Source organism: Malus sylvestris, chromosome 11 (genome assembly GCF_916048215.2).
Source record: "Malus sylvestris chromosome 11, drMalSylv7.2, whole genome shotgun sequence".
NCBI lineage: Eukaryota > Viridiplantae > Streptophyta > Magnoliopsida > Rosales > Rosaceae > Malus > Malus sylvestris.
The window spans coordinates 7,362,371-7,374,092 of NC_062270.1; the positions used below are offsets into that span (position 1 = coordinate 7,362,371).

At 39.3% G+C, this 11,722-nt stretch overlaps 2 protein-coding genes across 3 annotated transcripts in view; both read left to right on the top strand.

Annotated features, from left to right (window-relative positions):
* LOC126589132 (uncharacterized) overlaps positions 1-11,722 on the top strand; it is a 41,875-nt gene that overhangs the window by 20,341 nt on the left and 9,812 nt on the right. The gene's annotated exons all lie outside the window — the stretch shown is intronic.
* Positions 714-3,785, top strand: LOC126589156 (uncharacterized). The gene is made up of 2 exons (XM_050254384.1): positions 714-1,216; positions 3,672-3,785. Exons 1-2 carry the CDS (start codon positions 793-795, stop codon positions 3,695-3,697), a joined length of 450 nt encoding a protein of 149 aa, XP_050110341.1. The 5' UTR covers positions 714-792; the 3' UTR covers positions 3,698-3,785.

Consider the following 11,722-nt stretch of genomic DNA (forward strand, 5'->3'; position numbering starts at 1 on the left):
GTCCCTACACTTGATGTGCCCTATGGGCAAGGATATCAAAGTCCTCAATTTTCTGCAAATGAAGATGTTTGGGGATATCAAGGCCATAACCAATCAAGGGGCAACATGTTTTCCAACGCTTGCAATTCAGATTGGAGAGGTAATTCAGATTATATGTGGGATGAACCTCAACAATTTCAACAAGGTGGATATTGGCAGCAAGACGAGTTCTATTCAAGACCTATGCAGCCACCACAACATCCCCCACAACAATTCCAATCAAATCAAAGTATGCCCGTGAATTATAATGAAATTCTTGAAGGACTAATTTCTTTGACGCAGGGTTCACAAAAAGAAGAACAATTGCCGCCATCGGAAGAGTTCTATCAGTGGCCATATGAACCGTCACAGCCACCACAACAATCAGCCCAATTCAATTCAGGTACGTCCTTGAATAATGATACACTTAATAAGTTACTCACCTCTTTGAATCAGGGAGTAGAAAATCAAAACCAGGAGATGCAAGACCGAGTCAAAAGAGTGGACGAATTGGATATGCAAGTTGGGCAGATTGTGGAATTCATGGCACAGATTCGAGATCAAAGTGAACTTTCCAACTCAAACATTGCAAATTCAAAGGCAGAAAGTGAAATCGATGAAGCCATCACTTTGAAAGGTGACATGAAGGATGAAGTTGTCCCAGAACCATCCAAACACAGCCCGAACATGGATGAATTGCTGCTGCAAGCAGAAGATGAGGAGGACGACCTGGGCAGTTTAGAAGAATTCTTGCTGCAAGCTCCTCAAATCCCTATGTCATCCAACTCAGGTGAGGAAGTTCTAAATTCACTTCATTCTAACATTATTCCACCGAATGTCCTTTGTCCTTGCAGGTTTTTTATTCCAAATATCAAAGAGAGTGAAAAAGACATTGTGGAAGCTCTTCCAAAGGTGCAAAGTGATATCCCAATTCTTGGTGCACCAAAACAAGTTCCCGATGGTATTGAAACGTTCAAAGAACCTTGCACACCAAGAAAAGGGATTCAAGAAAATGAAGTGGTTGAAGCATATCAAGAATACATCCAAGAGGCTGTGCATGAGACAATCAAGCCCAAAGCAGTTGAGTTTGATGACACGGGACAAGCCACAACCATCATAGTAAACCTGGCCAAGTTCAAAGTCCCGGAAATGTTCAAAGATGTGGTGTTTGTCATTGAGTTTGTGTCGGAAAAAGAAAGTAAGCTATCTTCTCCAATTTCAATTTTAATTTATACTAACATGTTTTTGATTTTGATGATTCAGGCACCCACTCTTGAATTTAAACCATTGCCGAATCATTTCAAGTATCACCTCCCATTAAAAGATAAATTCCATGCTTTGGAGCCGAGGGGAGTTTAAAGGAAAGATTCGTCCGGCTAAAGACGTTAAATCAAGCGCTTCTTGGGAGGCAACCCAAGCATTCAACGAAGTGAGACTTTGGAATCGCTAACCAAATCAGATTTGCATTCTTACACCCTTATCTTTACTGCTTTCATTTTGTTTTGTTTAGTTAGTTGTGTTATTTGGTTGATTTCTGTGAGTTTGTGTTATTTAGTTTAAGTGTGGGGGAAGGTTAAACAAAGTCTTTTTACATTGATTTACATATTTTACATTGATTTAAAAAAAAAAAAAAAAACACACCTAAAAAAAAAAATATATATATATATAAATAAACATAAAAGTAAAAATATTTTACAATGATGTGTAAACTAATAGCATTCATTGGTCAGGTGGTGCTTCAATAGTCGGCGGAGTTTCAGCAGTCGGCGGGGCCACGGAAGGAGGAGGTATCGAAGGTTGATCAGTTGGAGCTTCACTACGCGGTGCCGCCCCAGAAGACGAAGGCAGATGCGGTTGGAACAAACCCACAAACCTCCGGTGATCAAGTAAAATCTGACCATCATTTTCCTGCAGCTGGTCAATTTTCCTCTTCATGTTTGTGGCATAATTGTGTGCAAGCTTGTGCAATTGTTTATTTTCATGCTTGAGTCCTCTAATCTCCTCTTTGAGACTCTGTATTTCAGCCACCAACGATTCAACGTGACGGGTTCGAGCAAATAGGCGTTGGGCCATGTTGGACACAGAACCCGCACACTGCACGCTAAGAGCCAGAGACTCCTTAACCTCCAATTCATCAGACCGTCTAGCGAGTAGTCTGTTATCTCTGGGGGTGACAAGGTTCTGGGCCACCACCGCAGCGGTCATGTCATTTTTCATCACCGAATCCCCAACGGTGAGAGGACCAGTAGGGGATATGAGGGACGGGCGCCATATGTTGTCTGGAGAAGGAGGGGCTGCTCCTTCATCAAGGTTCAAGTCAAAACGACGGTCGAAAGGGCCAGACATTTTTCAGAGGTGGTGAAGAAAGAAGAGAGTCGGACTGATCAAGATAAAAAAAAAATGCAAGAAGGGAGTGTTTACAAGAGGTAGCTCAAGTGTGTTGTGGAACAAAATTAGCGCCTCTATAAAAAGAAGAAATCGAAGAGGCGCTCCTCAGAAATCGAAGAAGCGTCATCTCGCAAATCGAAGAGTCGGGGCTCCTTTCTCAAAAGCCGGATTCTTTTCTGAAAAGAGGCGTTTCCTTTCTCAAAAGCTGGGCTTGCTCAGCAACCACGAGCCGAACCCCGGATTTCAAAAGATCAATTTGTACAGACATGTCGTCACTCGTCACATGCAACTTGCAACTTTGCGGAAATTACGGGCAGCTTTGTCAGAAAAGCGCGTAATTTGTACTATTCATCCATCCACCGGCTGCCGACAATGAGTGAGAGAATAGTTCCGGTTGTGAAGAAAAGTCCTATAAGTATCTACCTTCGCCTTCCCACAGCAAAGGCACACCCTCTCAACACTTCTTCATCTCCGAGAATGTATTCCCAAAGAAACCTTTCGAGTTACTCTGTATTCCTTATTCCTTGGGGTACCTCTGCAAACAACCCATCCAAAGCAAAAGTATTTCATATCATGAAGGTTGAAAGCAAGAGTATCTCATATCATGCTTTCTCCCTGTCCTTTTCTTTATCTTTGTTTTACGACAAGGAGAAAGAGAGCAATCAGCCAGCATTTGGTATCAATCTTCCGATCTGGAGCCAACTGCCTGGAACCCCTTCCTGATTGCTTACCTAGCCTTGCTCTCGAGTACTCATCTTCATCATCTTGTGCTTTCTCTTCGTCTACCACATCTGCTTGGGGGACAGTAAGGGAAGTGAAAATGATACCTCGAAGCATGTGGAGACAATTCAGCTAGGGACAAGGAGAAAGAAAGCAAGAGGTGGGCACTTGGAAAGATTGAAGAAAGAATCAGACCAACACAGCTACCTTGTGCCAGCCCGCGATACAGAAGAAACAAGCAGAGAAGAACTCAGAAAAAAGAGTGCGAGTTAAATCCAAGAACTCGAGAAGCTTCAACAACATTTGGAGGGCACCTTCGCCAAAGAGCAAAGCTTCGCCGTACAATATCATCAAATCATCACTTGCAAGTAAAAAGCTAAGTGTCACCCAGTTCAAGAGGAAAGCTGTGGAAAGTCGACAAGCACGACCAATGATCACTTATTAGTTCTATTCATTGTCTTTTATCGTGATTTTCAATTTTTCGTTTGCAATTTTTTTTTACATTTTCTTGCGTTACTTAACTGAATTATTTCTTTTCTTTGCAGGAACTTTTGGTTATTTCCACCCTTGAAGTTGATTGCAGAATTTTAGCTTGGGGGGTCATCGCTTGATTTTACTGCAAATTAGGGAAGTTTTCAGTCCGATTGCTTTATTTTGTTTCTTATTATTTATTCATTTATTTTTTTATTTGCATTATAGTGTTTTCTGACATTGGGGACAATGTCCAGTTTAAGTGTGGGGGTAGACATCTCTAGAATTTCATTTGTTTCCGTGTTGTTGCTTTTTGTTTTCTTATTTAGTTTTGTTTTCTTTAAAAAAAAAATCGGAAAATTTAAAAATCCAAAAATATTGTCTTGTTTCCCTTATTGTTTTGAATTAGATTTTTGTTAGTTTCCCAACCCAATGATATAATTGGATCAAATTTGAATCATGATTATCAAGAACTTAGTTAACATGTGTTTTGTGAAATTCCTAATTCTCTTGTTAGTTTTGTACATGTTTGATCATCTTTGAAAAACCAAATGCACATAGCCTTGTTGATGTGAAACTAAAGCATGACTTAAAGCTTCATATGTGAATTTAGTGACCATATACATCCTATGTGAGTTTTTGAGTCTATTGAAAGTGTGTGCATTTTTCATACACTCCTATTTTTTTTATGTGTGATGAACTTATGTGAGATACATCTCTAGAACTTGCGTAACGATCTTTCGAAATGTTTGTCATTGATTGCATGAACTTGGAAATGATAGAGGCATTAGGTTTAGCACTATGGCCCAAATAACCATGTTTCCCAAAGAAAAATGATATCATTAGATTGCCAATTTGAGAGTCGTGTATGTTGAGCCTTTTATTTCTTATCACCAGATATGTCTACCCTTATACCTGAAACATTTTTCCTTACAAGCAAGCTAGTGAGCAATGTGAGATTGTCTTATGAGAAATGTTTGTGAAGTACTTTGAAGGTGTTTGGCAAAAGAATAAGTGTGGGGGTATTTCATGTTTGGATTCAAAAAAAAAAAAAAAAAAAAAGAAGAGAAAAGAAAAAGAAAAAGAAAGATTGTATACAAATAAAATAAAAAGTTTTTAAAGTTTCAGTTTAAGGGTGTGGTTGGAGGTGCTAGAAGAATTGCTAGAGAACTTGAGTTCTTATAAATCTAAAGAAAAGAATTGCTTGCAATGTAGCTTGGAACTTGTGTTTTCCTATTCTTTCGTTTCAATAACCCTATCCCTAAACCTCATTACATCCAATAAAAGTCCTCTTGATTTAAGTTTTGCAATTATGACTGTGGAGAAGTGATCTTTATGCAAGCTTATGGTAGAAATTTCACATTTGATTTTTTTGAGCGAAACACATTAAAACTAAACACATGTGTGATTGAGTGTATTTCCCGTGAGAAGGTTGCTAGTTTGCATATGGTGATTTTAAAAATAAAAAATTTTGAAATTGCATTAGCATGGCTAACTCACACACTACACTTCAAGGATGATTTAAAGATTACTGTTAATATTTGAATAAGGAAGATGAACTTGGATTAGCTTGTTTGGTGCCAGCTATGGTTCTTGTTGATTTGTGTTCTCGAATGAAATTCTATGAGGGTCACATAGGGGGAAGCTAATGTTTTTCTTGTTACTTCTTGTTCTTGTTTTCTTTGTTTTGCTCGAGGACTAGCAAAAGTTAAGTGTGGGGGTATTTGATCGGATCATATTTATATATATTTTTACTTCGAATTCACTCGTCTTTTCTTAGTTAGTTCCTTATATTTTTGAGCTATTTACGTTATTTTTGTGTTTATAGGATTTGTTATGCAAAGAAAATAAAAATAGAACAAGTGAAATTTTATGTAATAAATTCGTCAAAACTGTCTGTGTAGATCAGCTTTTAAATTAAATTAAAAAATTAATAATAATGATAAGTCATGATGATGTTTGAAACATCATCATGATTCATGTTGTGAAGGGAGAAGAAAATGCACGGCAGAAGATAAGAAAAGAAATAAAAAAAGGAAAAGAAAGAGAAAAGAAAAAGAAAGGAATGATAAGAGGATATTTTTTTGGACAGAGGAAAGGAAGACTCGGACAAGGGAGAGGAGAACAAAAACAAAAGAAGAAAGAAGCAGCTTAGCTGCCTTGCTGGGAAGAAAAAGGAATGAAAAAAAATAGATGAAAGAAGAATAAGAGGACAGGAGCACAGCTCCAGGGAGAGAAGCAAAAGCTGCCTTTGCAGCGAGAAAGAGAAGAGAGGACAGACCGACAGAAACTAGGGGAGAAGCAGCACGGAGCAGGAGGTGCAGACGGAAGGCAGAGACACGGGGAGCACAGAGAGACAGAGAAGGAGCTTCACTCTAGTTTTCTTGGTTTTATCTTCTCAAACCCATGTTTTACTTTTGGTTTAATTTTTTAATAATGTGTAACTAAATTTATTTTGGCTAGAGGTTAATTCAAAGCCATGAATATATTTGTAATATGAATTGATTACCTTCAGTTGTGATTTCTGAGTTGTGATTTAATTTGCTTAACTGCTTGATTGATAGCTTATTTTTGTATGTCGATTAAGAATGCATACTTAATTTACATGCATGAATTTGACGCTAGAATATAAGGGAGTTTCACCTAATCGTTATGAACTTATATTCACAAATAGTGAAGGTTGCTAGTCACAATCACGTTAAGTAAATTCTTGGCATAAGTTTCATGCAAATCATAGTAACGAGTGCCTCGTCAATGCTTATGTTTTTCATAGAACTTAATGATTCTTGCTTGTATCTCTATTATGCAATTCATGTAGGGAACTTGTAGGGAATGTTTTGGGTTGTCGTATGCAATCATCCAACCCAATAACTTGTGGAAAAACTGAGGGTTAATTAGTGCAATTCACGGTTAATTTGGGGCGTTGAGATTTACAATTTATTGAAAAAACAACTGAAAATCAATTTAGGTTGCATATGTGTCATGTGTGGAAAAGAACCCTCTAGCTAGTCCGTCACCTATCCTTTCACCTTAATTTCATGATTTTGTCAATTCTGTAATTTATTTAAGTTTAATTTACTTCTCGTCAAAACCAAACCCCCCATTATTAAATTATATTATTTAGTTAGTTTTCATTGTTGTTAGTCTTTTAATTCATTTTCCGTCCATTACAGTTCCTAGTGTCTAATTTGATTGTTTTCATTATTTTGAGTCATTCTAAGTGTGTTTCGAGTTATTAGAGTTTTTAGCCTAGTTTTGTGTCCTTAAGTCTTGTTTAATATTTTTAAATTAATTTAGAATAGATTAGCAATCCCTCCTAATCCCCGGCCTAGAACGATACCCTACTTACATCTATACTACAATTGTCAAAAAGAGGGTTTAAATTTTGTGTGCTTATATTATTCGCATCAGTGGTTCACCCAGATTGGCTACGTCCACAGAGTAGAGGAGTTCTCATTAATTGTGAAGGGTTTACACAAGTACATAGGTTCAAGCTCTCCTTTAGTGAGTACTAGTGAATGATTTAGTACAAATGACATTAGGAAATATTGTGAGAGAATGATCTCTATTTATAGAAGAGAGTTTCTAGTTTCATTCTGACATTGACACGTGTCATGTTGTGATTGGCTTCTGATGTTGACACGTGTCACACTATGATTGGCTTCTGATGTCAACACGTGTCGCAATGTGATTGGCCTCCTGGTTGGAGGGAAACTCTTCTGGGTCCTTGACGGTATAATGTTGACCGATGCTGAGTAGTTTCGGGATTGGTCAAGTATGGTACAAACAGTGCTCCCCTAAGTTCCTGAGTGAGGGAAGCTCCTCGATTGGGGACTTGCAAGATCCAAGCCATTGAGTAATCACGAAACTTCTAAGTACCGAAGTGTGGTATCATTGTCACTTGCCTTATCTGTCTCATACGTAGATGTGGCTTCTTCTCTGGAAGTACTTTTCCTCCATCCAGGGGTGGTATCTTTAACTGATGAAGATGCACAAGGTAATGTATCAATTTCACTTGAAGCTTACTTGTAGTTTCGGGCTTGGTCAAGTGCGATACAAAACCATATAGTAGGAGTCCCCCAAGTCGCCGAGCTAGGAGATTTGTCGAAAGAGGTAACAGACAAGGTAAGCAATCAGACTTCCAAACAAGCAACCTGGATCGGAGGTTCAACTTCGGCTTCCGGTTGATTGTTCTCATTCTTCTTGTGTCGTAAACAGCAACAAGGATAAGGATAAGCAAATGGAGAAGAGATGATATGAGATACTTTTGCTTTTGAAAAAGTAACTTTCCACATGCTTATTCTTGAACTGGGCTTGAGGGTTTTCTGGTTTCCTCTAGAGTATAAGGCCGACTCAAGAATTTAAGGGTCAAAACAAGTCCATCAAATCAAGAGTGCGTTCGACCTTGATGATATGTGATACTTTTTCTGTTGACGAAGTAATAGATGAATCGACACGTGTTCTGTTGCGCTTATCTCCACATGCTTCTTTGTATCCTTCTCACTTACCCTATCTGTTCCTCAGGCAGATGTGGTATATTTTCTGGAAGCATAAGATGTTGAAGATGAGTACTCTAGAGCAATGCCAGGTACGTAATCAGGCAAGGGGTTCAAGGCAGTCAGTTCCTGACTGGAAGCTTGATTCCAAGTGCTGACTAATTGCTTTCTTTCTCCTTATCTTGCAGGTAAGAACAAGGCCAAAGGAAAAGACAGGGAAAAAGCATGATATGGGATACTCTTGCTTTTAACCCTGATGATATGAGATATTCTTGCTCTGGTGTGGCTTGTTTGCAAAGGTATTATCGGGGGGAAAAGAAGCTGAGTATTTCGAGAGACTCTGCTGAGAGTGCCTTCTCGGATGTGAAGAAAAGTTGAGCATTTTTTTATTTGCAGGTTTGCCTGGCTGTGAAGGATGAAGGTCGACATATATAGGAGTCTTCCTAACAAAAAGTAGTAGTGCTATTCCTTTACCCTTCTTGGTCGTAGCAATGTAGTGGGAGCTGCAAGCTTCACGTGTTTTAACTTTGTTAGAGCACTTTGAAAAAGTGGTATGTGGTATCTGGAAAGCTGATGTTGCGTGTGAAGATTGCAGACAAGCTTTATCCAAGGAAATCTGGCTCTCGAAGTTCGGAGAGCGATGCCTCTTCGGTTTTCGAACAAGCAATCATGTCGGGGATCTGGCTCTCGAGATTCGGAGAACGGTGCCTCTTCGATTTTTTGAGAAAGCAATCCTGTTGGGAGTCTGGCTCTTGAGATTCGGAGAGCGGTGCCTCTACGATTTTTTGAGATAGTAATCCTATTGGGAGTCTGGCTCTCGAGATTCGGAGGGCGGTGTCTCTTCGATTTTTGAGCAAGTAATAATGTTATTCCTTTACCCTTTTTGGTCATAGCAATGTAGTGGGAGCTGCAAGCTTAACATGTTTTAACTTTTTCAGAGCGCTTTGAAAAAGTGGTCTGTGGTATCTGGAAAGCTGACGTTGCGTGTGAAGATTGCAGACAAGCTTTATCCATGGAAATCTGGCTCTCGAAGTTCGGAGAGCGGTGCCTCTTCGATTTTCGAACAAGCAATCCTGTCGGGGATCTGGCTCTCGAGATTCAGAGAACGGTGCCTCTTCGATTTTTGAGAAAGCAATCCTATTGAGAGTCTGACTCTTGAGATTCGGAGAGCAGTGTCTCTTCGATTTTTTAGAAAGTAATCCTGTTGGGAGTCTAGATCTCGAGATTCGGAGAGTGGTTCCTATTCGATGTTTGAGCAAGCAATCTTGTTGGGAGTGTTTTCTCGAATGTGAGTAAAGGTTGGGCATTTTTGCCAGTCTGCCTTGCCACGGAGCACGAAGGTTGACATTCATTGGGACTTTCTAGTTATCAAGCAGTGGTGCTGTTTCTTTACCTTTGTGTGTAATAGTAAGGTAGCTGGACCTTCAAAATTTACGTGTCTAAACTTTGTCAGAGATCTTTGGCAAAGTTATTTGGGGTACCCGATGAGCTGATGTTACGTGTGGAAAATGGTGCCTCTTCGAAATCCGGAGAGTGGTGCCTCTTCGGAATCCGGAGAGTGGTGCCTCTTCGATTTTTGAACCAACGGCCCTGTTGCCCTTTCTTTTATAAGGGCACCAATTGTGTGCAAGGAGTACATTCAGAGAGTTATTGCTTGTAGGAATTTTCCCCTTACTTTAGAGATTTATTGGACCTCATTTCTCCTTCATCATTTTTGAGAATGTATGGCCCATCCGACCGTCGTTTTGACTTGAACTTTGGTGAAGAGGCAGCCATACCTTCTCAAGACAACATATGGCACCCATCCTTCTTATTCCCTACTGGTCCTCTTACCGTTGGGGACTCTGTGATGAAGAATGATATGACCACTGCAGTGGTGGCCAGGAACCTTCTCACTCCCAAAGATAACAGACTACTTTCCAAACGGTCTGATGAGTTGGCTGTTAAGGATTCTCTGGCTTTCAGTGTTCAGTGTGCAGGTTCTGTGTCTAATATGGTCCAATGCCTATTTGCTCGAACCCGCCAAGTTGAATCATTGGCGGCTGAAGTGATAAGTCTTAAACAGGAGATTAGAGGGCTCAAGCATGAGAATAAACAGTTGCACAAGCTCGCACATGACTATGCTACAAACATGAAGATGAAGCTTGACTAGCTGCAGGAATCTGATGGTCAGATTTTGCTTGATCATCAGAGGTATGTGGGTTTGTTCCAAAGGCATTGATTGCCTTCGTCTTCTGGGGCTGTACCGCGTAATAAAGCTCCGAATGATCAACCTTCGGTGCCTCCTCCTTCTGGGGTTCTGCCCAGTATTGAGGCTCCGAATGATCACCCTCCGGTGCCTACTCTTTCTGGGGCTCTGCCGACTGCTGAGACTTCTCATGAACAACTTTTGTGAAGGCTCCCTCTTGTTTGTTTATTTTGATTCATGTATACGTACATATTTGTAACTTATCGGAGATATCAATAAACAAGATTTGCTTCATTTCAACGTATTGTGTTAAATATACCAAGGCCTTCTTCACTAAGTTCTTTGAATTTTTTCTTTTGTTGAAGCTTGTATGTTGAAGCTTTGAGAGTGAAGCATGTATGTTGAGGTTTTGTGAGTGAAGCATGTAGGTTGAGGTAGTGCTCCCTTAATTTCCCAAGTGAGGAAAACTTCTCGTTTGGAGACTTGAAAAATCCAAGTTACTGAGTGGTCGTGAAACTTCCGAGTATCAAGGTGCAGTAGCATATGGTAGGAGTCCCCCCAAGTCTCCGGTCGAGGGAGTTGACGAATGAGGCACTTCCTTTCTAAGTGATAGCCCAAAACTCCTTCTTCATATATATTTGTTATGAAAGTTGTTAGGCCCAAAGAACATGAGGCCTAGGCAATTTTTTTTTTTTCGAAATTTTTGTTTTCAATTTTTTTTTTCGAATTTTTGAATTTTTGAATTTTTGAATTTTTGAATTTTTGAATTTTTGAATTTCCGAATTTTTGAATTTTCGAATTTCCGAAAATATATATATATATATATATATATATATATATATTTTAAAGCTTTGTAGGTGAAGCTTTGGTGTTGAAGCCTTGTAGGTGAAGCTTTGATGTTGAAGCTTTGTAGGTGAAGCTTTGAGGTTGAAGCTTTGTTGGGCACCATGAATTGATTTTGCTTCACACTATCTTGAGCAAGATAGTGTGAAGCTTTTGTGTTGAAGCTTTGTAGGTGAAGCTTTTGTGGGTGAAGTTTTTGTGGGTCAAGCTTTTGTAGGTGAAGCTTTTGTGGGTCAAGCTTTTGTAGGTCAAGCTTTTGTGGGTGAAGCCAGGGCCGGCCCAGGCCCAGTGCAAGCAGGACAACCGTCTGGGGCCCAAAAATATTGGGGGCACCAAAATTATTAGGGTGGTATATTTATATATGTTTTCATAAGAGTATAAATTTATAAAATTTGGTTCAATGACATAGAAATTTAAGTAGAAGAGGTGGTTTGGTCATTTGAAAATAATGAGAGGTCTTTAGTTCAAAACACCACATGTGCCTATTTACTTTCTAATTTTTACAAATTTCTTTTCATAAGAGTATAAATTTATAAAATTTGGTTAAAGGATCAAGAAGTTTAATTAGAAGCAATGGTTTTTGTTGTTTAAAATTAGC